This window comes from Haliotis rufescens, unplaced genomic scaffold (assembly GCF_023055435.1).
Source record: "Haliotis rufescens isolate VD_foot unplaced genomic scaffold, xgHalRufe1.0.p SCAF_2, whole genome shotgun sequence".
In the NCBI taxonomy this organism is placed as follows: domain Eukaryota; kingdom Metazoa; phylum Mollusca; class Gastropoda; order Lepetellida; family Haliotidae; genus Haliotis; species Haliotis rufescens.
Genome location: NW_025963890.1, coordinates 37,936,985 through 37,964,474, shown reverse-complemented (window position 1 = coordinate 37,964,474; position 27,490 = coordinate 37,936,985). Strand labels below are relative to the sequence as shown.

Here is a 27,490-nt window from a genome sequence, read left to right as displayed (position 1 = left end):
CTTTTCTATGCAGCGTCATTATTAAGTAGATACTTGACGGAATGCATCTTGTTTGGGTAGCCTTTATTGTTGGTTGTGGACTCTCAATGCCCCAAACATTCTTTTTGCACCCTTCACATATGATAATATATCACATGGGTTTCCGGGGACGTCACTCTATTTAGTAGAGAAATGAAATAAATAACCCTTTGACCGGCAATGCTATGTGATGTCATGTTAAACAACAGCCAACTGACTTTTTCTTTGTTTACGCTTTGGCAACGTTACTGTGCAGTATTCCCAAGAAGAACTAGGCTAAGAAACTAAAAAAGAAACAATAAATAATAGTCTAGCTTTGTAGGTAATAACAAACAAAGTGTTAAAACTATTTATTTATTCTTCACTTTAACACAGTTTCAGTTCATTCCCATGAGATTTGTCAAGAATATGAGAAACTGAATTGCATCATTTACAGAAAGGCATATAAACAACATGACCAATTCAAATATCATCACGAAGGTACATTGTTTCAATATTTGATAAGACATATATTGACTCGGCATTAGTGATTTACACTAATATAGTGTATCTTGAGCAATGAGTCTTGTTAGAATTTATTACTTTATTATGTCTAGCAGATGACGATAATTGCATGTGCAAAGACATGGGAATATATGTAACATGTATGGGTCACTACTACGTGTGACATGTATGTGGCTTACATAATCCTTATCTTTATGACGCAAATCGCACATGTTGGAATGACGCGAATTCTCATGACATCATCTTAACATGTAATGATATATGTTTATCTTCTTATACCAGGTAAAAAAAGGACCATTACTACCAGATGTAACAGGTGAAGTGAGGTGAAATAGGGTTTAACGTCGCGTCCAAGATTATTGCACTTATGCAAACATTGCATAAGTGCACACATGCATGTGTGTGTGTGTGTGTGTGTGTGTGTGTGTGTGTGTGTGTGTGTGTGTGTGTGTGTGTGTGTGTGTGTGTGTGTGTGTGTGTGTGTGTGTGTGTGTGTGTGTGTGTGTGTGTGTGTGTGTGTGTGTGTGTGTGTGTGTGTGTGTGTGTTTTACAGGCATAAATAGTTTGTTTATTGGCATAGGTTGATTTCATTGAATACATATGACTTGTTTTAGATATCATGAACTTAAATCCCTTCAAAGACATCATAATTTAACATGTCACTTTTTTTCGAGCTATATATATAACATGTTTAAAATTTCAGTCACGAGAAAATGTATCAAATGTTAAAAGCTAAATCGAATTACGTTTCCGAGTGTATTATTTACAGTGTATGTTTATGAATCACAATTTAATAGTGCTGGTGCGCATCACTAACAGTAAAATCCTGCCCAACCATTGGCTCCAGTCACACACACATGCAAAGGCAAGACAATAGTTCACCTGAAAAAAACCATACCGTACAAGTCACAATTGCATCGGACATGTAAAGACAGTTGATGCTAGTCGTAATACGAGTAAGGTTTTATATACCCTACGTGTGTATGCATGTTCACATAATATTATACCTTGCTGAAGTAAAACAGTACAGGCCTGCCCAAACACTTTGTAATGTTGTTAACCTCATCACATAACATCCAGTCTAGTAATTTAGCTGGAATGAAAGAAATGGAAACAAATGTTACACCAGATCGTAGGTTTTTAAAGTTCAATTCGAAGTATGCGTTTGCGAAAACTTTGTTAATAGATTAAATATTTATACAATTTAGAAAATGTCACTGCAGGTATAGCATGCAATTAGAATACAACGATTTGATCTTTGAAAAGCTTATTAACGTTTTATCACGAATGCAACTTAACATTGTTAACGTCGTAAACATAATTTTTTCGGAAATATGATTTAGCCTGTTGACAAAGGCCAAGTCCACTTGCTTTAGTTGTGTTGGTATGAAAAAATTATCTGCAAGAAAATCAGATACGCTGTTGAAATGAACAGCAGATGATTTACATGTTGGCATAAAGTCCAAGAGATTCCAGTCGTCGTTGAGCAAACTCCAGACACAGGCGGACATCTTCCTGAAAGGGAAACCAACATGTTAGAGTGAGTGAGTTTGCCTTAACGGAGCTTTGAACGGTTTTCCAGTTATATTACGGCGTGTCAGCTTGATGTGGGAGGAAAGACCGAAGTGATGCAGGCATAACGTTAGAACAACGTTATAGGCTCTAGATACGTAGTCCTTATCATGGTGTTTCACACATCAGCACGGAGACACCTTTCTCAACTTTAACCAAAAACATTGGTTACATTTTCAGCCACTCACGAATTCTATCCTCAAGCTTGTGTTTGTTTACTCATGAAAATGTTGTATACCCAGGACCTTTCCATTATTCATGTGTCTAAAGTCACCTGCACCTGCGTTCCAGACATCATTAAAGACATAAAATTATGAGGTTGTGACTGTGTCCTACCTGTGAGAATGGAGGCCCAGCGAGACTTGTTTGTAGACGTCGCATGTTGTTGATGACGTCCACCCTGCCATCGTCCTGCATTCTGCTGGCAATGTTTACCAGGAGGATCAGGAACCTAGCCTCACCCACAGAGCTGCAGTAAAGTGTCAGTACTTACTTACATGTACACAAGCCAGGGTCAGGGGTAGAGACTCACCCACAGAGCTGCAGTAAAGTGTCAGTACTTACTTACATGTAAACAATGTCAGGGGTAGAGACTCACCCACAGAGCTGCAGTAAAGTGTCAGTACTTACTTACATGTAAACAAGACAATGTCAGGGGTAGAGACTCACCCACAGAGCTGCAGTAAAGTGTCAGTACTTACTTACATTACACAAGACAATGTCAGGGGTAGAGACTCACAGAGCTGCAGTAAAGTGTCAGTACTTACTTACATGTAAACAAGACAATGTCAGGGGTAGAGACCCACAGAGCTGCAGTAAAGTGTCAGTACTTACTTACATGTACACAAGACAATGTCAGGGGTAGAGACTCACAGAGCTGCAGTAAAGTGTCAGTACTTACTTACATTACACAAGACAATGTCAGGGGTAGAGACTCACAGAGCTGCAGTAAAGTGTCAGTACTTACTTACATGTAAACAAGACAATGTCAGGGGTAGAGACCCACAGAGCTGCAGTAAAGTGTCAGTACTTACTTACATGTACACAAGACAATGTCAGGGGTAGAGACTCACAGAGCTGCAGTAAAGTGTCAGTACTTACTTACATTACACAAGACAATGTCCGGGGTAGAGATTCACAGAGCTGCAGTAAAGTGTCAGTACTTACTTACATTACACAAGACAATGTCAGGGGTAGAGACTCACAGAGCTGCAGTAAAGTGTCAGTACTTACTTACATGTAAACAAGACAATGTCAGGGGTAGAGACCCACAGAGCTGCAGTAAAGTGTCAGTACTTACTTACATTACACAAGACAATGTCAGGGGTAGAGACTCACCCACAGAGCTGCAGTAAAGTGTCAGTACTTACTTACATGTAAACAAGACAATGTCAGGGGTAGAGACCCACAGAGCTGCAGTAAAGTGTCAGTACTTACTTACATGTAAACAAGACAATGTCAGGGGTAGAGACCCACAGAGCTGCAGTAAAGTGTCAGTACTTACTTACATGTACACAATACAATGTCAGGGGTAGAGACCCACAGAGCTGCAGTAAAGTGTCAGTACTTACTTACATGTACACAATACAATGTCAGGGGTAGAGACCCACTCACAGAACTGCAGTAAAGTGTCAGTACTTACAAGTACACAAGACAATATCAGGGCTAGAAATATGCTATTCCGCTGTTAAGCGACTGTACAATCAGCTTGGCTGTTCATACAATATAATGGTTATCTGAAACCTCAGATCTACTTTCAGAAACATTTAAGATAACAGGTAATATTTACGTGTGGCGCTTCAGAGATAGGTTTATTTGTTACACGATGATCAGATAGAGCTAAAGATTATTAACGATGTTTATACTTTTGGTAGCTGTTGTTTTTAGGTGTTGAAATGGATAGATGAGAACACAATATTCATACTCTGAAACCATTGTGCAGGAGCCTCGTTGTGGATCACTCGTCCATGTCAGTAAGCTATCAATCAACAGAGTCACACTTGGGTCACGTGTACTTCCGGTCAAATGATAGTGCAAGATGGGTGTGATGATATCATCCCCCTGAAACACAGTTCTCATTAATATATTTTCATAGCAAAACAACAGTTAAATAGAAAGTACATTTCAAGTGTCAAAGTGAGTGAGTGAGTATATACCACAATATTTCAGTGATATCACGGTGGGGGACTCAGAAATCAGCTTCAAACATTGTTCCAATGTGGAGCATAGTACCCTGGCCTTCGACGTCATAAGTGAACGATTTTACCACTAATTAAGTTACATTCGAAAGGACACAGGCAGAAAGGTTTATGTGGAGTGTCATGCAAAATTGTAATGTTGTGTCGGTCATTGTTGCTTTGAAGCGCTGCTGTACTAAAACGTTTTAGAATCTCATTTCCAAGGTTCCTTAATGACATGCTGCTGTTATAAAGTTCTGCCTTGCTGTCAATCACACATTAAGTGCCAATTGTCACAACAACTAACCTGAGTTTAGTGAATAGCTCACATAACGTATCATTAGTGGGTGAGTGAGTTTGGTTTAACGCCGCTTTTAACACTATTCCAGTTATATCGCGGCGTGTCAGCTTGATGTGGGAGGAAAGCCCGAAGTGATGCAGGTCTCAGACGTTTACCACTTCGGTGAAACCCACGAGTACGGGTGTGGTGCTGACCAATCTAGAAACATAATCTGGGCGAACCGGGATTCGAACCCATAATCATAGGCTTCTGGCGTGCCCAAGGACGCAACTCTGCGCAGCGAATCGCGGCGTCTTAGGGGGCACTGGGCCACACGTATCATTAAGGCATGCATACTATGTGCTTAGACATAGATTAACCTCCAACAGAAAGTATATCAGCATTTTCCTGACATATTGTAAATATGTTTAACTTTGTGGTGTTTCATTATTGCCGAAGTGTATAGATTGTCATCATTTGCCATCGCAAGACCCTGTGTCCAACAGTGAAGTTATCACACTAGAAAAAAAACACATATAGTACCTTATGTTAACTTAATGAACGGAATGGACCCTTTTATAGATGACAATATGTACATGACTCGTAGGTGACCGAGATATGATGGAAGGATTGACTGTCATAGTTACCTACTTTTAGCATGTTTTCTGCTCTTCGTGAAACAGACATTTGGCAACAATTTGGCGACTTAATATGTTGTCTTTTCTCATAATAATATTATATTTGGTGTAGACAGATTGATTGTGATGCTTTTCCTCATTTTTCACTTAGCAAAAGAGCCGGCCTTACATTTACTGTGAGATCAATAGTGTTGACGATAACATTATTTGATATAACTTTAGTTGTCTTCATGCTTGCTGTCAGCCTCGATGTGGAGACAGGACAGTCAGTCGACGGGAGGTAGATCTGCAAGGCAATCAGCGTTAAGGTTAGTGACTGTTGCCCTTTCAGGATCTATATTGTGGATCTATAGATACATAAAATCGATAGCTACTGACGTTCGTCTCGAAGGAAGAAAAGTCATTAGAAGCAAGTTAATCTGAAATTATCTTTAACAACAGATTATGATATTTTCCAAAATGTTTAAGTAATATATCTACCAGTTGATCTGAAGCCCACGTGATCAAGGAACGCGAGTCGCTGTTATACACTTGATTCCACACTTCTTCTTTGTCTAGGTGTGACGTTATCAGGAAGAATCCCTTCCTTGATTTGTATGACTGAATTAAGATGTCATATATTACACGTGTATTTATGTTAATTACACCCATTCGACACACATAAACAATGCCATAAATAATCTTATCAACAATGCAACGTGGTTAGCTAAACACAGTACGTTACTTCACTCCATGGAAGAAAATATGGTGAATAGTTTCATTGTGAGTTAAGTTTGAACATATGTAATGTTAAGACATCTGATCTGGGAATCATATCAGTTAGTTAAAGCTAACCATATTTAACCCTCATTGCAAGGGAATCATGTCAAGAGTATCACACTTACCTCTACTGTGGTAATAGGACCTTCTGGAAGACCTCCTGAAAATATATAGTAAGTTCACTACAGCGTAACTGCAACTATCGGGTAAAGATGTCCTCGTGTTTCTAAAGTGTGAGCGTAGTTTCAGGTTGGGAAATGTGAAAAAAAGATACAACCGTTTTGGGGACGAAAAGGAACAGTTCACTTACCTCCAGATTCATTTCCCAAAGCCTAAAAGTAAAACATGTGACATTTGTATAATATATATATATATATATATATGTTTATCAAAACATATTCTAAACGATTAATTATTAAGTATGCTGCAATCACGATGATAGCTTTTGTACAAACAATTCCTATTTTCTGTCTTCCATGTATCTTAAGAGAATTGATGGTGTTACACACTGTATGGTGCACCTACCTCAATGTGCTCCTGTACAGATTTGTTACCCATGGTAACTGCAGACACGTGATTGAGATCTATATGTCTGACGACGTCAGCGTCCAGTGACGTGTCCCCCTCTGACACCGCCATAGCCACGGCCTGGTACAGGAACAGGTACTGCTCCTGGTGTCAGACAATAAGAAAATGATGCAAGGATACCAGAATATACAGCATATGAGCTACACAGCGTGTTGGTGGTGTACTCACTTTAGTCTGAATCATGTTCTTCCTCTGGCCTCTCATGTTGGAAACGAAGCTGACGACGTCCACAGTGCCTTCTGCCGCTGCCTGATCCACGAGACTCTCTATAGCGATGTATGTACCTGTGCGGCCTACACCAGCGCTAGAATAAGATGAGCAACTGGTGTAAATCACACGCAATTCCACATTTATCTTAATTAATAACGCGGATTATAAATGTAACAATGGTGTCCACGTGAAATGTTTGCATAAACAATATAGGTAATATGCTGTTTCTCTATATCAAAATTAAATTGCACGGTATAGCAAAGGGTAAGGTTACACATACAGTGAATCAACAAAGAAACAAATGCTCAGTGACATTTTATAAACATCAGTACAGAATCGTTTCCGTCAGTCCAGACCTTTATGCTGATATCCAACGCGATTAAACTCTAACCTGCAGTGAACTATGACAGGTTGTGTTTGCTGTCTTGCAGTGACCTTCACCCTCCACATAAACTCCAGCAATGCGGAAGTGTCGGGTACACCATGGTCCGGCCAACTTGTGTAGTGAAAGTGGTCAACATAGTGTATCTTGTCTTCCTGACATGAAACATTAAATACAATTTATAGAATTGTTGAATGGATCGGTGTACATAATCAGTGAGATTCCGAAAACCTTTTATCACAAACAAGTACATGGACGTATATCCTCGAAGAGGACATTTTTCGAGAACACTTTTAATTATTTGGGAAAATAATACCTTTTTAGCGTAAACAGACAATTTTGTGACTGTGTAGTTTGCTAGTCCTGTTTCTGTCTCCTTGGTAACTGTAATGTCGCCGTAAGTGAGAGTTCCCTGCTCTGGCCAGTACTGAAGACACTTCATCTGTAAATGTTAAATATAATCAAACATGACAAGTGGGATTAACATCTTAAATTCAAGTGGAACAGAATTATAAATTAATTAACATGAAATACTGCATCTACAATTACAGCGCATCCCAAGCATTGCTGTACAGAGTTGCGTCCCTTTGGCACGCCAGAAACTTATGATTGTGGGTTCGAATCCCAGTTCGCCCCGATTATGTTTCTAGGTTTGCCAGCACCATGCTCGTGGGTTTCACCGAAATGGTAAACGTCTTAGACCTGCATCACTTCGGGCTTTCCTCCCACATAAAGCTGACAAGCCGCGATATAACTGGAATACTGTTAAAAGCAGCGTTAAACCCAAGTCACACACTCACTGTATTTGGCATCAATGAAGAATTATTATTGATTTGCGTATCTCTTGTACTCCATCTGAACATGGAACCATTTCGTCGTTGTTTTCTTTCAAAATTATTATCCAGTCATAGCTGAACATTTACCATCTACTTGGGGAGGGAAACGTGTGGAAGATGCTCTTTAAAGGTGCAATTATTAATATTACCTTCCCTGCCTCTACAAGTCCCGTCACCATGACAACTGTTGTAACTTCCTCCTGATAGATCATTCTCCAGAAATCCACCACTACTTCAGGTCTGTAGGGACCTTAAGAATATGAATATGACACGATATGAATGTAACAAATATGTTAATCCAGAAGTATCCAGAAAAATATATATAAAGTTCAAATCCCCAACAAAGTATGGTTCTGTTTCACCAAATAACCCTTTGTGCCTGATTGTTTTAGTTCAAAGTTGTACACACTCATGATAAAAAGAAATTATACCAAATTACAAGTATTTCTTATTCAGCAGTTCAGTTAAGTCAAGCAGTTGCTTTCTGTAAGGATCAAATCTAGCCGTGTCGGTTGGCGTAAGTCCGCGTCTAATGTCTGTTCCTGTTTCGGTCATGCTAGCATGATAAGATAGATGATGTGTCGTGAGTATCGGAAAGCAAACTGTATCGCCACTCTTCACAAGTTCACAAAATAACAGGAAAAATGCACATATCCAAAGTAGGTTTGAATGCATGGGAATCACTCGTGCAACGTTTAAAATCCTGCAGTGAATGAATTGAAAATTTGTGTTTCGAATGAATGACATATGTATCTTGCTGACCTTTGGTAAACAATCAAATACGATGTGCAGTGACACTATGAAGCCTTACCTTGTGCTGCTATGTAACGCTTTTCTGCTTTATATCCCTGAAGAGAAGTTCCAAGTATTATAAGCGAAATTCAAACCATTGTATCAATAATGTAAATATAAAACGTCCATGCCAGAAACATAGTACATTGTAATGCCGTTACGTCAATGTAAGCAGTATAACACCAGTCAGCCAGGTTGTTTATTAATTGTTTTCCAAGCTGTATTCCATCTGTACAACTGATGTGGATAATAGAGAGCAGATAATCTAGTCACTGATATCCTGAACATCAGTCGATGAACTTTGGATATGATGAAATGCAATCAATCAAGTCACCAAGCCTGACCACTCTATCCATTTAGTCGTCTATTACGACAAGCACATGTCTCAATGGGGCGCTCGTATGTTCTTACCCTGAATACCTGTGGGCTTCCATACAGTGAATCAGTGGGACAGGATGCCAGGCAACAACTAGGCTGTCCCCATAAACTCAGTTTGCGTCAAAGATTACACATATGATTCCAACTTTACAACTGAACGTTTTACAAGTACGTGTAATCTGTCGCAGCAAGAGTAAATGCAGTAATTCTCAATTTGTGTTCCATGTTTCATTGAAAGTTGTTTCTCAACTCACATCGAGGTAGCTCGCGTTGATGTAGTCTTCGCCTCTGTCGTCACTCACGTCGCGCAGCACAACGCGGTTGTAGTTATCTGGCAACAAATACGAATTTGGTACGAATACATGGTCGATTTAGACTTGACATCAGATGATAAAGCGCACCTGACTAAAAATGTTTCATAAGAGTTAAGATGATCACTCTCATCTACATGGCCTACTCACATGGGTAATAGCCTCTGAACCTGTTCCTTCCCTTGTTTCTGGGCTGTTGAGATTCATCATAGGAGTGGATAAAACCATCAGGAAGTCGCTGAAAACACAAACAAGGAATACCTGTCACATACACACAAAGATAATTACAAAGCAAATCATCAATTCATATTGTCACAGCCAAGATGTATACTCAATCAAACAATTCAGATCATTCATCATCATATGAGTGGGTGAAACCATCAGGAATTCGCTGACAAAGCAAACAAGGGAAAATATGTCATATCCACACAATGATCATTACAAAGCAATCACTTATTCTCCATTACGGTCACAGCCAAGTTATATATTCTGTCATCCAAACTCAGATCTGGATGCCAGATCCAATTTACACGAAAGGATTTTGCCTGGTGTGTAACTGGATGTGTTTCGGTCGAGTTGTGCATTTCTCTCTGGTTACGGTCAAGCATGGGGAAATGAGGGATTGCAGGTTGTGCATGTGCTGAGCAGCATTCTAACTAAAGTCTATCTTGTTGGCAGACACAATTCACCTTCAGAAACAAGTACGAGCTGGTTTGCTACAATATTGATCGTTTGAAAGTGAGTAGAATTTTAGGTTTATTATTATGCTTTTTAAAGCAAATTTAAAGGATAGTTTTGCATAGTAAATGGTCATAATATCTAGTTAGACTTTGTGTAAACCAGTGTAACAGTTGTTTTTTCAGGGAATGTGAGTATGAAATTGAACTGTGTTAGTCTTATTTATTTTTGTTTTTGTTTAAGATGTGGATTTTATTGTAAATTAAAGGACATATTTACAGTACAACTTATTTGTTTTAATGACGATAAATTGTGTAAATAAATTAACTTAATGCTTTCATTGTATTTTAATGTGCTCTCGGGGTAGTGCACGACCTTTAGAAATTACCTTAAATTCCACTTCTGCACTTGCTATTGTCATTTCGTCCCCTCGTGTCTGAAGCCTGGACACGGGAATCACGTGATCACGCCCAGTATCGTCCAGGTTGTAGTAGTTTCTGTCAGGGACATCTGGTGTGTCCTCCACCTGTACGGGCTGGGCAGAGACGTCGTAGTCTTCCTCCTCCTCCTCTGCTCTCTTGGTGTCAAGGTTGCCAGTTCCATCTTTATCTGTATCCGTGCTATCATTCGTATATACAGCGTCCCCAGCTACATCGCCGTGTGATTCAAACTGGCCATGAACATTGGTCTTTTTACCTGATGTCTTCTTTGAAGACAGCACTGGTTTCTCTTCTTTTTCGAATCCGACATTCATGTACATACCGTTGTTTTCAACTGGCGGAAACACAACAAAACCTATCTTATATAAGAGTGAGAATGTTATTTGGGTTTAACACTGCTTCGAACAGTATTCCAGTTATTTCACGACATCGTTTTCTAAGAGTCCGACGATCGAATGTAACATTAGTCCTTATCATGTATGGGAGAAGGCATGGTGTGTACAGATTAGACATAGGCAATCAGGGTTGAATTTGTTGGACATCACAAGAAGCAAATATATTTCAATGCCCATGTTCCTCACGCATCATATTAATATCACTTGGTTGATTTAACTTGCATGTTTCTGTTCTGCCTCTATGCATGGTATCAGAAACATATATGTTTGATAAAGGGAGCAAAATAATTAATTAAAGAGATGCAACTACCTTGTTTGGGTGTTAAGTTACCAGCAATGACTGGCTGGAGTGTGGGGCTTCCATGTTTTTTCCCACGTCTTCGTCTAAATTTAAAGACACAAAGTGGAATATAATCATTAATAGAACAATGTCATTTTGTAATAAATATATACGCAGGTATGGTATTTCAAGATATTTCTGGGTTTTGACATTGGTATCTCACGAGTTGTCAAGGGTTGACCCGTTTGGGACAAAACTGACCTGATCAGGATGACTGCAAGGACCACCACCAGAACCACCACCACCAGGCCAACAACAGCTCCTACTACAGCGGGGATGGGATCAGGGGTGCCGACAGACTCACTGGGGCCTATAAGAACTTTCCCTGTATATAGAGTGCGAGTAGATTACAGTCGATATGATAAATACATATATCTGAGCCCTTCTCTCATTAAATAAAAGAAAAGTGCTCTTCTACCATGCAGTGTTTATAAAAAGATGTACATTCAGACTATACAAAGACCGGACTTGATACGCATGATAACTTCACATGAGTATTGGTCTAAAGAACAACAGGGCTGACGATCCCAGAACAGCTTGCTGAATGTCCAGTTATTTCTATTAATTTCCTAACTGCATCATTGCTATGTGAACGAGTTTTGAATAGCTGATCTCATTTTAATCATCTTTCCAACATTGATGACAGTATTATATGATGGTGATTTATCAACATATGTGCATAATATAATTGGAATCATACAGTCGACTCTGCCTTCAGCACAGATTTGTAGAAAGGTTTTTTTCCGCTTTTATTGGTGTACACCATAGTATGTGTAGCAAAGAAGGAATTATAGTCAGGTCACAAATCAGGTGCAGTTAAGCAGCGTCTGTCTCGGAGAATAGTTCGATGGGTGACCACGCTCGGCACCTTGACTCTGGAGAGTTTCAATGGCTTCGATCCTGCTCCACACTGAAGCACCATGTAGCAAATTTTGTGTTTACATCTTCTTTTGTTCCAAATATACCTCTGTTCACCCAGCGTTACCTGGCAGGAAGAGATGGTAGTTATTTTTATTATAACTGTTAACCTTCTAGCTCCTGTCAGGCAGCTTGGTCCGAATACACCCCGGGCAGCTGAGGATAACATCGGGTGGACGCTGATCCATTGATCGCGGTAATATTGTTAGCGCTATGAGCATACACCTTGTGTATTATATCTATCACAATATAAGTACAAACATTATTGTTAAATATTTTAGGAGGTAATGAAAAACTATACTGACCTTTGTCAATTTAGTGATTGATGTGTCACATGTCCAAAATATAACGCTATCAATAAATCTATCATTGGAAATATAACTTCGGCGGTCTCTAAAGTTTGGTACAGCAATATTTAAACATCATTATAGTTGTTTTTCTTCTGCCTCACGGAAAACACTTTACAAGCAAAAGCTTTTTACTGCCGAAATAATCAATCAATCAATCAAGTTTATTTCGTAATTCAGGCCACATAGTACAGTTGTAAGATAAATAACATTTTAGGTCACATGTCCAGAGTGTTACATCTCTGTCGATCTCATTTTAAGTTATTTACATAAATATAAATATGTCAAGCATTGTACAGTAATATCACATGATTTAAATGAATATGTAAACGTAATATTACCTATATAATATTTCTGTAATGAGGTAAAAAAAAGTATTTCTCAAGTGAAAATATTTCTTACATAAAAAAAAAGACATGGTTTTCATCCTCTACTAAATTTAAGTCACATTCTTTACATATAGATTCTGAATGAGGTATATTTAACAATGACCTTTCACGAATAATGTTGAGATAATAAGTTGTGAAGTGATATTCGAAATTTACACATTGCTCTTACTAATCGTTTGTCTCTGAGTATTGTTATGTATAATTCGGGTTGCAGAAGTGATTTTACATTATCATAATGCACTAAAAAAGTAGAAGACTCTAAACTGTGGTACCATGATTGGAAATATATATCTTTTTAGCGTCTTCTAAATGCAGATAAAAACATGTTCTTATCACTAACATCTTGTAATAACCACACGTAAGCAAAACCGCTATTACATAACATTTCCGTCACATACGATGCCCAATTGACTTTTCCATTCTCATCTAATACTTTGAGCATAACATAACATTGGAACATTGCATTCATTCGCAAAAGCTTAATCCAGTACTTAATTACCCTTATTTGCGTATTTATAAACATACAATGACGTCCAGTTTCACCCAGAATAGCTTTGTTTGATGCAAATTTACCCATACCAAGAAAACGTTTTAAATGGCATGTTTGTATCTTTTCAATTGTATCAAAATATTTAATACCCCATATTTCCGAACCATACATCCATATTGGAGCGATTTTACTGTAAAATACTTTACAAGCAGTCGAGAAATCTATAAATCTGTTATTATTAAACAAATAAAAAACTGGCCTTATTGCCTTCCGTGCTTGTAAGGCAAGGGTTTCACATGCTTTAGACCATATAAACCGGCATATTAATAATGTCTCTTTTGAATAGATAGATAGATGTTATTGGAAAAGTCTTATTTGTAAATGTTTCAAAATATAAGCTGAAACTGACGTATGGTTCACCCCCGTGAAATACCAACTGCTTCCTTAGAGATACCTCTGTTACGTGCATATGGCATAATGTCTGTACAGATTACCCAACTTATGTTTTTCATCGTTACGATTTGTTTCCACCCTTTTACATAACATCTCTCACCAATGTCCCTTCACACCGGCTACGACCTTGCTATTACAACCTTCCTATTACCCTCATGAGTGTAACATAATGTCATTACCTGTACAGTCAGCCAGTGTCCATCCCGTCTCACATCCACTGTCACAGGCCCCTGTTGCGTTACAGGAAGAATTCCCCAAACAGTGTCTGGAGGAGCAGGCACTAAGACAGTTTGGTCCATAATGTTTGGAATCACAATCTGGAATTAGATGGCAGAGATACCAACCTTCTTATGCTTCCTATAAGGAGTAATGCACATATTGTAGTGAAAGTGAAAATTATATTTGAACCACATTGATTTCTTATTCACTTACTCTTACACTTACTATTAATTTCAATATGTGTAAGTGAAAATTATATTTGATCCACATTGATTTCTTATTCACTTACTCGTATAGTTACGATTCACTTCAATATGTGAAAGTGTAAATTATTTTTTAACCACAGTGATTTCTTATTCACTATAGTTACGATTCATTTCCATGACTCACCATATTTACAGTCAGCACCCATCCAGCCAGCTTCACACCCAAAATCGCATGTTCCTATCACGTGATCACAGGATGATTTTCCTGCACAGTGTCTGTCAGAGCACAGTCCACTGCAATTTGCACCATATTTTCCAATGGCACATTCTGTAACAAGAACGGAAGAGGTCACAACTGACAGGCATTTAATAGCAGGGTAGATGTAAACTGATTCCCTTTATGGTAACCTTGTGGTATGACAGGCGTTTTCCAATCTTAGGGACCACAGTAACCCAGTCGTCCTATCAATAACTTATCATGATCTGTCTTCTTGCTCGACCTCCCAAGTGACTTTTGTAATTAATGTGTCTTTTTACCAATAAATGTTAAACATTCTTTACCTTGTGTGCAGTCCTCATCTATCCACCCAGGACGACATCCTGTGTCACATGCTCCAGTGCGAGGGTCACATGACGAGTTGGTAGCTAAACACTTCCGCCAAGCACATGTTTTGTTGCAGCTGGTACCATAGTTAGTGTTGTTGCAAGCTATGAAATAATAACAACAGTTAGAGTATTTACATTGCGTATAAATGAGTGTTGTGAAGCATTTGGGCTGTAAATTGTGCTGGATAGTCGGTTCAAGAAATGTATAAAACAAGTCAATATGTAGTATAAATGCACCACTTAAAAGGGCCATAGTATCACTAACACCACGTGACAGTAAGACCTCAACAACATACGCATGTAGTGATTCCCATGCTTCAATCTTGACTTCCTATAGTGGCACTCATGTCGCTCTGTACAAAAGGGTCGCCAACTACAGTGTTGAGGACAGCTCACTCGGTCACACCAGACCTTACAGTAATACCTCCTCACCTGTGTCACATCTCTGTCCCTGCCACCCTGGTCTACAGTCTCCAATACACACACCACTGACTGGGTCACACTACACCTGACAGTAAGACCTCCTCACCTGTGTCACATCTCTGTCCCTGCCACCCCGGTCTACAGTCTCCAGGACAGAATCCAGTCAAGCGATCACAGCTTGAATTCAGGCAGTGACAGAACGTATCACAGTTCACCCCGTAGATTCCTGGACTGCAGGCTGTTGTATTAGGAAGACAAGATTACTGCATTTGAGTGTATTGAGAGATTGGGAGAGGGCGGGGAGTGGAAGTGAATTTGTGTACAACAATATATACAATATACGATTACAATATTTTTTTACTCGCATGACGATGGACATGCAAATATTGTTGTGTGACGCTGCGTGTACCAGTCTGCACTTATAATGTCGGTTTTATAGTATTAACCAACTGAGACACAATACTACAGTTTAACTTGCATACCCCACTCAGGGAGTGAGTGAGTTTGGTGTTTCGCCGCTTTTAGCAATATTCCAGCAATATCACGGCGGGGGACACCAGAAATGGGCTTATCAAATTGTACCCATGTGTGGAATCGAACCCGGGTCTTCGGCGTGACGAGCGAACGCTTTAACCACTAGGCTACCCCCACTCCCCCGCATACCCCTCTCTAACATATTAGAATAACTCCAAGCCGGTCAGTCCTTGTTTTATCTCCTTAATATCATTCAGGGAAGCAACCGTCCTTTAACGTCTTTCGATGTGACGCTGCCAGGGAATAGCACCACCGAAGGGTCACAGACAGGAAGAGCAAAGGAATTGTGAGATTTAGTTTAGGTGATTAGGGCATACGGTCCTTTGAATAAAACAAATATTCATATGAAGGATATAGAAACGCATAAGGTATGCATAAATAGAAAGGAGAATTATCAGAGGATCACAATAGCTGAACTCCTGGAAATAAGAACGGCTTTGTTGTATCTAGCTGACTTGATCAGCCATATTGATAGCTCTCAGCGCCTTGAGGTTGAACATCACTAAACTGGTTAATAAAGCTGAACTGTATTTGTTAAAACAGTGTCACACTGCCTCAGATATGTTTCATACAGCTTCTAATATTCTACGATTAAACTCTGAAACCAAACTTACAAATTTAAAGCACATTTGCTATAAAAGGGCAGTGAAACATGGGTATCAGTGGCACAAGAATGCATAAATGCAATCAAAGATTTACCATATATCTCCACCTCACAGATGTTCAGTGCGCTAGCGTAGCCATCGCCTCCTCCCGTCCCCTGCTTCATGATAGTCACCTGTCTGCCGGTACCGTTACACGTCACGTCAGTAGGGTTGGGTGTAGAAGACGAACTCGGTAGTGTGGAGCAGATGTTTGAAGTGTCATTGTTCAGGTAGATATCAGAGTTCGCGTTTCTCCCGTAGACTGACGTAATAACACAAAAAGCAGAGTCTCAAACTACACTGGACTATGATATTGTTTGAAAATGTAGCTAATAGCTGATATATCTCAGCTATATGTTCACATAAACATATGGCCTTACACATTGGCATAATAAAGTGACAGATACACACGTACACACAATTCTCAATGCATGATTTAAAGTGTATGGGATTTATACAATTCACATAAACTTCTGGCCGCTAGCAATAATTACAACATCACATAAAGCTAATACATCATAATATTATTGGTGAAAAGCACGATATCCCGCGTATATTTCACACGATTTATATATATATATATATATATATATATATATATATATATATATATATATATATATATATATATACAGTAATTCGTTTTTATCATGTTCGGCTATCTTTTGTTTGTTTGTCAATATTGCAGCTATAGACGGTGGTCTGTAATAATCGAGTCTGGACCAGACAATCCAGTGAGCATCGGCCCATGCAATTGTGATTCGATGACATGTATCAACCAAGTCAGGGAGCCTGACCATCCGATCCCGTTAGTCGCCTCTTACGACAAGCATAGTCGCCTTTTACGGCAAACATGGATTGCTTAAGGCCTATTCATCAGTAAAATTAATGTCAGTGTGTTTGCTAAACATATAAAATACGGTAAAAAAACAACCGCATTGAGAAGTGAAAACCAAGAATATAACATAACTCAATGCCCTAAAAATATGCAGAATTATCTAAGATGATAAGATAAGATAAGAGATATATATTTATGGTATAGCAATCTTACATACTGTCATGTTAGGAGGCGAGATTTAAGCCATTCATGCATTCGACCACAAATAGTGCTGTACCTTGTCGAATGAACCACCCCCGTCGGCAAACACAAAAATACAATAAAAGAGAACACTCAGCAGGCAGTTATCTCAATGATACACAGAGCACTGATGAGGGGTCCGTACTGATACAAATGGAATGTTTGTCGAGTAACATTCAACAAGGCAAGTGACCTTCAAATACCTCAAGTGACATACGAAGTGTTAGTCAACAGCGGCCGTCGATCTGCCTTTGGTCCAATCTTCCTTGTCACCACTACAGTCTGACTCAGTGTTTCTGGCAATTTACACATTTTCCTACATGTACGTTACATGTCCTCGACAATGCTACTATTTTTGAAGCCATATCAACTTTCACGACCTTCCGTCTCAAAAATGTCAGCAGTGAACTAGAATAACGTTCACAGCAACTGCAACTATGATGTTTTATTAGTTATCAAGGACAAGGCCATATACTAGCTAGTTGTAGAAAGTACCACTTAAAGATTTTCGGCGTGTATTTGGGTTCCTTTGTCTTTTGTTTGTGTCAAAATTACATTTCGGAGTTATGTATATAGTATAAATCTCATTACAGCTTGTCACATCTTAAAAGGGGGCACGGATGGCCCAGTCGCCTAAGGCGCCGCGATTCGCTGTGCAGAGTTGCGTCCCTTGGGCACGCCAGAAACCTATGATCGTGGGTTCGAATCCCGATTATGTTTCTAGGTTTGTCAGCACCATACCCGTGCTCATGGGTTTCAACGTGGTAAACGTCTGAGACCTGCATCTCTTCGGGCTTTCCTCCCACATTAAGCTGACACGCCGCGATATAACTGGAATACTGTTAAAAGCGGCGTTAAACCAAACTCACTCACTCACATCTTAAAAAACAAAATGGCTATTACCGTCAGTGAGTAAAGTAAAAGTAACGGAATTTTCTCAACTGTGCCGAATGCCCACTGTCTTTCCATATGTAACTCAAACACGGGGTAAGCGCTGTCCATGCCAAACCGGTAGGTAGCAACTACCATGTTCTCACTTGACAGAGCACCCGAGCTCAGGAAGCAAGATTTAGGCAGGTTTTGGGCCGTTTTAATTTAATTTGTTAACTAAATCGAACTTACATCATGCACCGGGTCAAAATCTTTATTGTCTTTATAAACAACACTCAATAAAAAGTTCGATATTTTTGTCTTTACTTTTGATGTAATCTGGCGTGATAGCGACGAGTTGACAACTTGGTACCTTTCAGCGTGAAAACGACATTATTAATTCATAACAGCGTACTTATGTGTCAGTTTTAGATTTATAAGGCTTTTTCAGGATTTGTACCACTGAATAAGCTTTGTGTGATGAATATATTCTGAGATATTTAACAAATCTGTACGAGTTGTTTGTAGTTGGCTGCGTGAACAAATGTACTGTTAAGGTTGCTCGAATAATACTGTCGAGGTAGTTTGTATAAGAATGTTACATTGATTTGAACAGATTCAACAGTTGGCACATTGATGAAAACTGTTCTTGTTAAAGACATTTTGGTCCTTCATTGTATTTCATCAACCTTGTGTTTGCTGTGAATAGCTGCAAAATCCCTCTTGTTGCATCAAGAAATAACGTGTTCACACGCTTGTTGAATAAAAGCGACAAAACATCTTCATAAAATATGGTCTACAAGCAGAGTCGATAGTTCGATTCCAACTATATTATAAGCTTGTGTTTATGAATCACTATCAAATACTGATGATACCAGGTGCTCGTATACCTCAAACATTTGTAATGTTGACACTAAAGGCTGGGGCTGATGGAATATTACTCGACATAAAGGGAGAGTTGACTGTTGGAAAGATAAAGCCATTTGTCATACTGTCATGTGGATAGCTTTCTTTTTGTCACTGAATTATTACGCATAGATCTAAATGTGAAACAGGTGAATATGTTTTCCATTTTGACCATTATTGAACGATATCAGATCAACGATATACAGGAAGTTTAAGTATAACTTCTTGGCCAAATTCCCTTGTTTTGGAATTCTGATTCATATGTATAAAGAAACAGTTCAGCCAGAAGGGGAGCATAATTGGTGCCCAAGGGGATGCTTAGTTCTTGCCTACAAGGTGAGGTGAAATTGGGTTAAACGTCACGTCCAAGATTATTGCACTTATATAGCGACGTGCATGCACGTGTGTGTGTTTTGCTGCTTGTACTAGTCCGGACTGACGCCGATTTATAGTGCTAGCTCACTGAGATACCATGCCGCAGTTTAACATGAATACCCCACTCAGACACAGTATACTAACTCCGAGCCGAACAGTCCTTGTTTTAGCCCCTTAATGTCGAGCGCCAGACAGGGTAACAACGAGTACCATCTTTTAACGTCTTTTGGTATGACGCGGCCGGGGATCGAACCCCGGACCTTCCGCTCTCCGGGGGGACGCTCTACCACAAGACCACGGAGGCGGCTTCTTGCCTACAAGCTTTATACTTAAATATCCCTCAAAAGTTATCAATGAGGAAGTCCCGCAATTCACAAATTGTTTTCTCAGTCAACTTCAGATGACAGTTGCTATAATTTGGAACAGTTCCTTCTGAACCTTTGATGATAGAGATATAACTATGGTCACCACGTTTTGTAACAAATGTTCCATTGATCAAAGAGTTGAGTTTTTCCCTAAGTTTGTCATGGCTGAAGATGTACCATTCTAAATATATAACTGCATGTGAAACGATTTCACTGTATTCAATAAAAATGGCTTCCATCAGTCCCAGAAGGCTACATATCCGCAACATGGCATGTTTGGTTCTTCAGCAATTTGAAAGGCAGGAACAAGGTTGACATGAGATGTTGACAAGCTCCAACTACAGTAAACTATGGTTATAACGAGCTCAAAGGGACCACTTATTTTAATTCGTTATAACCGTAGTTCGTTATAAACATATGTACAGCATACATACAACAAATGGACGGGACCAAGAAATAGTTTGTTATATCCGTCAGTTCGTTGTAAGCGTGTTCGTTATTAACGTAGTTTACTGTACCATGACAGTCGGTAAATACATAAAGTCAACAAGCCAGACAGTGTTAAACCAACTATCATCGACCCGTACTGTTATCTCAGAATATATTCATCACCCAAAGGTAATTTAGTGATACAAATCCTAATATAGCCTATAAAGCTAAATATAGCCTATGAAACACAAACGTTCGATAGTATAAATCCTGTGTAAAACATAAATTGTTATAGTCAGGTAATCGCAGACATATGGCTAGAATATGTTTGTTTTCTAAAACAGGGTATTACTACCTTTTGATGCATGCATTTAGCTGAGGGTCTGTTCGTCTTTTGTTGACACTATTAAACCTTGAGAGGGACTTATATCTGAGGTTATTCACTGACGTGGGGTGTTGTATTATCAGTAAATGATGTCCAAACTACAACTAAGTTACTGATGTTTGTTATTTACATAAATAGTGAGTTTGGATGGAATGTGATAAAATGCTGACGATAATTCAGGCAAGAAGTTTAGGTTAACATTCTTTGGTACATGTTAATTAAGAAGTAAGTATTTTCTTAGACTGCTGATATCATCCACTGTAGATAAGGATGCCTGGATACCTACAATTACGTCTGCTGTAGATCCTGATGTCATACAGCTGGTAGTCCCGGCCCAGATCCACTGTCCAGTCTGACGGAGATCCACCAGCGTGGAAACATGTTCTAGGACTACCAGCTATGTCACTGTCTCCGTCCACAGCATTTGAAGTTAACCAGGCGCCAAACACTCCGGATGTTGTGGATGCTGTCTTGTTCAGTGCAATGTTTTCTACGTACATTGAAGAGCAAGAATCACGTCATAAACTTTACAATGGTCGCTGTATATACTATGCTGAAGATGATCCTTGCTCGGTGAGTAAAATCATTATGGAATACAGCATTCATGAAAAAAATATACATTTAACATATTGCCCAAATATACTTTCATAACTTGTATATCCTGTGTGAAATACACGATATGGGGTGACGTTTAAGTGATTATCCATGTACATGTTTACATGTAAGGTGGCGGTCGAAAGCACTAGTGGTATTTGTAATGAAAATCAACATTGAAAAACATTGCACATTCATGTTTTCGGCTGATTCTACTTATATATAGAAATATATATGTTGGCAATATATGAGTTACATGTCGAACACTTTGCACTCATATCATAGAGCAAAATATTTAACGCATCAACATAAAACACGTAAAATGTATGTGGTACTGACGTTTCTGGCAAAGCCCTCCTCCCTTCGTCCATCCTTCATCACACTCTCCAGAACAGGCACCTGTTGTCTCGGCACAGGATGCCCCACAGTGACAGGAGTAGCTACAGAAGTCTCCAAACTGACCTGATGGGCAGGAACCTATGGATAGACATAGAGGTGTGAGATCTTCTGTGACAGCTTCAGGAGTCTCAAAACAGTCTTTGTGGACATAGATATATGGAGAGATATAGAGGTGAGAGATTTTCTGTGGCATGAGTAGCTTCAAGAGTCTCCAAAATGGCCTGGTGGGCAGGAACCTATGGAGAGACATAGAGGTGTGAGATCTTCTGTGACAGGAGTAGCTACAGGAGTCTCAAAACATCCCCTGTAGACAGGAACCTAGGGAGAGATACGGAGAGGTGAGATTCAACAGTGACAGGAAGATCTACAGTCCCCAAACTGCCTGTAGAGCTTTGAAACGTGGGCGAGGTCTGACTTAACAGTTAAGAATTGCCCTGTAGTAGATATGCTAAGGACGAATCCCCATTTAGATTCACGTTAATACTATATGCAACTTAATGATACATGTCCCAAGAGATCAGTCATACTTGGCCATATATATATGCTCACATTCAACAGATCTGCTGTGAAACTCCCGCATAGATAAGTGCAGCAAGTTTGATTCACATACATTATGTCTTTGTTGTAAAACGTTAAATCGACTCTCTTACTTTCTACTAAATGTTCATGTCACAAAATTACATGAAAACAACGAAACTTGTTTTATTCGCACACGAAATATTACCAAGCTATTTATCGTTAAGGCAATGATTATTATTCGATGATAACAAACTTCTGTGGCGTGGTTGCATGTTTAATAGAAAATAGGAACATACAATGCCATTTAGAAAGTGGTCAAATGTAACACAAGTGGGATAACTCTTTCTTAATAAAGTACAGATTTTCGTAATTTTGTTGCTTGAGTTGCGTTGGGGAGTGAGGCACCTAATCGCAAACACAAAATATCGGCGATCTAACCCATTCTGCCAACGAGGCTTCCACAAAATGAAAGTCCGACAACTGGTAGTCCAGATCACATACTTTGTGTACCCCTCTGACAAGTGTAAATTGGTATCGCTCCCAAAGCCGAAAGCTATAAACACACAATGCCATTTAGAAAGTGGTCAAATGTAACAAATGTCATATTCGGGATAACACTTTCTTAGTAAAGTACAGCTTCTCCTACTAAGAAGGTGTTATCCCAAATATAACATTTGTTACATTTGACCGCCTTCTAAATGACATTGTGCATTCATAGATTTCCTTGTAAACAGACAAGGTGCACATTCAATTAAATGCTACATGTACATTTGTGTGTGTATGTATATCATACCTTGTACTCGTTGTCAAGGGGTAACCACTCTCATTCCTCATATAAATTAACTTCCCTTGACATGAACAGATCACGGTTACCTCGACAACTTGGAAAGTGTCACAACCGAAATAAACGAAAACGGTATGTTGTTTCAAGTAACATTTTGTATGGAATGAGTGTAAAGCTATCATCTGGAATGCACTGTCAGTGACATATGCCATCTGCTGTTCGTGCTTTTAAAGTGCAAGTAGAAAACACTCGAATTTAATTTGTGGTCAGAAATGATGCAGTTGACACATACTGTCGAATCGTTTTCTTCAACATGCCGTCTTTTGGCCGCCACTGTACCAGTCGTTAGATCCTAAGACAGGTCCGACCATGTCTTAATTCTTTTTTCGAAAACTTAAGAGAACTTAGCGCTAAGACGGCATTGAAAATAGACTTAGCTAAGATTTCTTTCGTTACGAACCCTTTACGCCAGTCTTAGCGCAAAGACAGTTCCGGGAGAAGGCCACCTGAGGTAGGGGTGATATAAACCTGGGATAGAGATGACAGGACCATTGGGTAGGGATGAAAAGACCCGGGGCTTGAGATTACAGGACCGTAGGGTAGCGATAATTGGTCCCTGTGGTAGGGATGACATGATGCTGGGGTAAGGGTAAAAGTACCCTGTGGTAGGGATGGTATGACCCTTGGGAAGAGATGATATGACCACAAGGTGGGTATAACATGACCCATGGGTAAGGATGAAAAATCCCTGGGACAGGGATGATAGGAACCTTGTGTAGGGATGATCGGACCCTGGGGTACTGGTGACAAGACCCTGGGGTAGGGACGATAAGCCCGTGGGGTATGGATGATAAGCCCGTGGGGTCAGGATGATAGCACCCTAGGGTAGGGTTGATAGGGCCGTGGGATGGGGATGATAGCGCCCTGGGGTAGGGATGATAGCGCCCTGGGGTCGGGATAATAGGGCCGTGGGATGGGGATGATAGCGCCCTGGGGTAGGGATGACAGGGCCCTGGGGTGATGATGATAGGGCCGTGGGATGGGGATGATAGCGCCCTGGGGTAGGGACGATAAGTCCGTGGGGTAGGGATGATAGCGCCCTGGTGTCGGGATGATAGCGCCCTGGTGTCGGGATGTTAGCGCCCTGGTGTCGGGATGATAGCGCCCTAGTGTCGGGATGATAGGGCCCTGGGGTGGGGATGATAGCGCCCTGGGGTCGGGATGATAGGGCCGTGGGATGGGGATGATAGAGCCCTGGGGTAGGGACGATAACGCCGTGGGGTAGGGATGATAGCACCCTGGGGTAGGGATGATAGGGCCCTGGGGAAGGGATGATAGCACCCTAGGGTAGGGATGATAGGGCCGTGGGATGGGGATGATAGCGCCCTGGGGTAGGGACGATAAGTCCGTAGGGTAGGGATGATAGCACCCTAGGGTAGGGATGATAGGGCCGTGGGATGGGGCTGATAGCGCCCTGGGGTAGGGATGTTGGGACCCTTGGGTATGAATGATACGGATGACTGAACCTCGGGTCATGGAAGACAGGACTGTTATTTGATTTTGTCCCATTCAACCAGATCTGGAAACACATTCTGTTGGGACCAAGACATAGATGTTTCACGTGTCGGTGCACGAGTACATGTTGTGATCTGTTTACATTATTTTGAAGGTCGGGATGATAGGGCCGTGGGATGGGGATGATAGCGCCCTGGGGTCGGATGATAGGGCCGTGGGATGGGGATGATAGCGCCCTGGGGTAGGGACGATAAGTCCGTGGGGTAGGGATGCTAGCGCCCTGGGGTCGTGATGATAGGGCCCTGGGGAAGGGATGATAGCACCCTAGGGTAGGGATGATAGGGCCGTGGGATGGGGATGATAGCGCCCTGGGGTCGGGATGATAGGGCCGTGGGATGGGGATGATAGCGCCCTGGGGTAGGGATGTTGGGACCCTTGGGTATGAATGATACGGATGACTGAACCTCGGGTTATGGAAGACAGGACTAAGGGTACAGATAACAGGACTGTTATTTGATTCTGTCCCATTCAACCAGATCTGGAAACACGTTCTGTTGGGACCAAGACATAGATGTTTCACGTGTCGGTGCACGAGTACATGTTGTGATCTGTTTACATTATTTTGAAGGTCGGGATGATAGGGCCGTGGGATGGGGATGATAGCGCCCTGGGGTCGGGATGATAGGGCCCTGGGGTGGGGATGATAGCGCCCTGGGGTCGGATGATAGGGCCGTGGGATGGGGATGATAGCACCCTGGGGTAGGGACGATAAGTCCGTGGGGTAGGGATGCTAGCGCCCTGGGGTCGGGATGATAGGGCCCGGGGGAAGGGATGATAGCACCCTAGGGTAGGGATGATAGGGCCGTGGGATGGGGATGATAGGCCCTGGGGTAGGGATGTTGGGACCCTTGGGTATGAATGATACGGATGACTGAACCTCGGGTCATGGAAGACAGGACTAAGGGTACAGATAACAGGACTGTTATTTGATTCTGTCCCATTCAACCAGATCTGGAAACACATTCTGTTGGGACCAAGACATAGATGTTTCACGTGTCGGTGCACGAGTACATGTTGTGATCTGTTTACATTATTTTGAAGGTCAACGCAGCACACATTCGAATCAGCAATGCAATATGTTTGTAATTATCATCATTGTAATAACTAAGTTGCTAATAGTGATTTAAATTTGAATAGATAAAAAATACTGCATATTTATACAGTAACACATGGCATGTAAGCTTATTCAGCTGATTAAGACAACATATGGAAGAGAAAGGTACATTATGGGGACTACATAACAATGTCAGTCTTTCTCAAGGGATGCTATATGATCATTCTTGCCAGAGTATCAACACAGCATATTCAAGGGTAGACTGGGTCACCTATATGAATCACTTCCAAAACTTGTTTCCTTAGACTGTTTTCGATATCACAGTTTAGACAAATAGACAATAGCTAACCTTTTATCGCCCCAGGGGGGTGATGTACACATACTTGAGAAATATCATCGTAACAAACCCATCTGATCTACTCACCCCATGTCAGCTGTGTCCATCCTGCGAACGCCACCACAGCGAGTATCCTGACACCCGCCATGTTGAACAACGAGGAAGTGAAATACCCTGTCAAACTGTGTTAAACGTTCCGCACACTGCACATCTACTGTGTGGTGTATATACACTCGCAGTAATATAGCTCAATATGTATTTATATTTGAATTCATAAGGGGGCGATTCCAAGGTTTACAGGACACATGCATGTACATCCTAACTTACAACAAACAAAGTGTTCAGCTTTCAGGTTCGTAATCCCTGTCACATTGCCTCAAATGCATATACATCCTTGTCCGACGGCTAGGCGGCGAGACTTCATCAAACGTGTGTTCTATGCAGGGATGGACGTGGGTAGACACACAGCTACGGTTTTGATCAATGAGGGTACATTGTGGGACAGTTGGGTAGTGTCAACAGCTCGCACTCCCTACCTGATCCTCCTACGCATGCATGTGACTCATGGACCCGCTGTGAGGTTTGCTTCACAACAGAGGTAACAGGGTAGCTTCCATCTATGTCACGTGCGGTCAGCCCTGACGATGTATCAGTGAGGCCTCGAGAATATCTCGTAGCAGAATACTACATATCTGTTGGGAATACCACATATCTATTGGGAATATTACATCTATTTTGCCTTTTAATTGTACGTGTCTTATATACCACGAGAGACATAATTTAACTATGCAATAATACCTTCATACAAAATAACACCCACGTAATTATTACAGATTAAAATATTCATTACTACGTTACATTTCAGTAGTAAGTAGCCCCATTTTTGCGAACCTTTCACACAATTCTCCCTGCACAAGGGCAGCACTATTTTTGTTATAATGTCTTGTTGTCTGCACAGTCGTGAGAACAGTACATGCCTTATTGAAGCGACACTTTCAAAGATAGAATATCAGAGGCAATAGTGAGTGAGTATGGTTTTACGCCGCTTTTAGCAGTATTCCAGCAACATCAAGGCGGGGAACACCAGAAATGGGCTTCACACATTGTATCCATGTCGGGAATCGATCCCGGGTCTTCGGCGTGACGAGCGAACGCTTTAACCACTAGGCTACCCGACCGCCCCAGAGGCAATATAGAGGCATCATCACAGCACAACATAGTGATCATTTGTGCAAGTACATTTCATAATATTCTACTCTGTACTATTTAAATAACTAATCATAAAATCTACTA

General features: G+C 40.6%; 1 protein-coding gene across 3 annotated transcripts; it reads right to left on the bottom strand.

Moving 5' to 3' along the window:
- Positions 1 to 358: 358 nt before the first annotated feature.
- Positions 359 to 26,762, bottom strand: LOC124120827. 3 transcript variants are annotated; one of them, XM_048399921.1, is made up of 26 exons: positions 26,285 to 26,760; positions 21,869 to 22,006; positions 21,222 to 21,425; positions 16,583 to 16,789; positions 15,456 to 15,587; positions 14,882 to 15,028; positions 14,505 to 14,648; positions 14,075 to 14,212; positions 11,500 to 11,623; positions 11,269 to 11,342; positions 10,512 to 10,897; positions 9,596 to 9,683; positions 9,389 to 9,465; positions 8,776 to 8,812; positions 8,114 to 8,214; positions 7,445 to 7,570; positions 7,138 to 7,283; positions 6,705 to 6,840; positions 6,474 to 6,620; positions 6,259 to 6,280; positions 6,074 to 6,108; positions 5,670 to 5,789; positions 5,359 to 5,475; positions 4,019 to 4,155; positions 2,431 to 2,563; positions 359 to 2,037 (listed from the first exon to the last, which is right to left on the bottom strand). In XM_048399921.1, the coding sequence occupies exons 1-26, from the start codon at positions 26,343 to 26,345 to the stop codon at positions 1,966 to 1,968; spliced, it is 3,249 nt and encodes a 1,082-aa protein (XP_048255878.1). In that variant the 5' UTR covers positions 26,346 to 26,760; the 3' UTR covers positions 359 to 1,965. The 3 variants fall into 3 exon arrangements, with proteins under 3 accessions (XP_048255878.1, XP_048255880.1, XP_048255879.1); XM_048399923.1 differs by lacking the exons at positions 359 to 2,037; positions 2,431 to 2,563 and adding an exon at positions 2,570 to 3,641 and having other exon boundaries at positions 26,285 to 26,762; XM_048399922.1 differs by lacking the exons at positions 359 to 2,037; positions 2,431 to 2,563 and adding an exon at positions 2,570 to 3,440 and having other exon boundaries at positions 26,285 to 26,762.
- Between the last annotated feature and the right edge of the window lie 728 nt (positions 26,763 to 27,490).

Bases quoted from the DNA above. Each gene is read 5' to 3' on its own strand.
- LOC124120827 (XM_048399921.1), bottom strand. From the start codon at position 26,345: ATGGCGGGTGTCAGGATACTCGCTGTGGTGGCGTTCGCAGGATGGACA. The intron at 8,215-8,775 runs GTAAGGCTTCAT...CATATTCTTAAG, and splicing joins GCGTTACATAGCAGCACAAG to GTCCCTACAGACCTGAAGTA. The intron at 6,621-6,704 runs GTGAGTACACCA...GTCTGACACCAG, and splicing joins AGAACATGATTCAGACTAAA to GAGCAGTACCTGTTCCTGTA.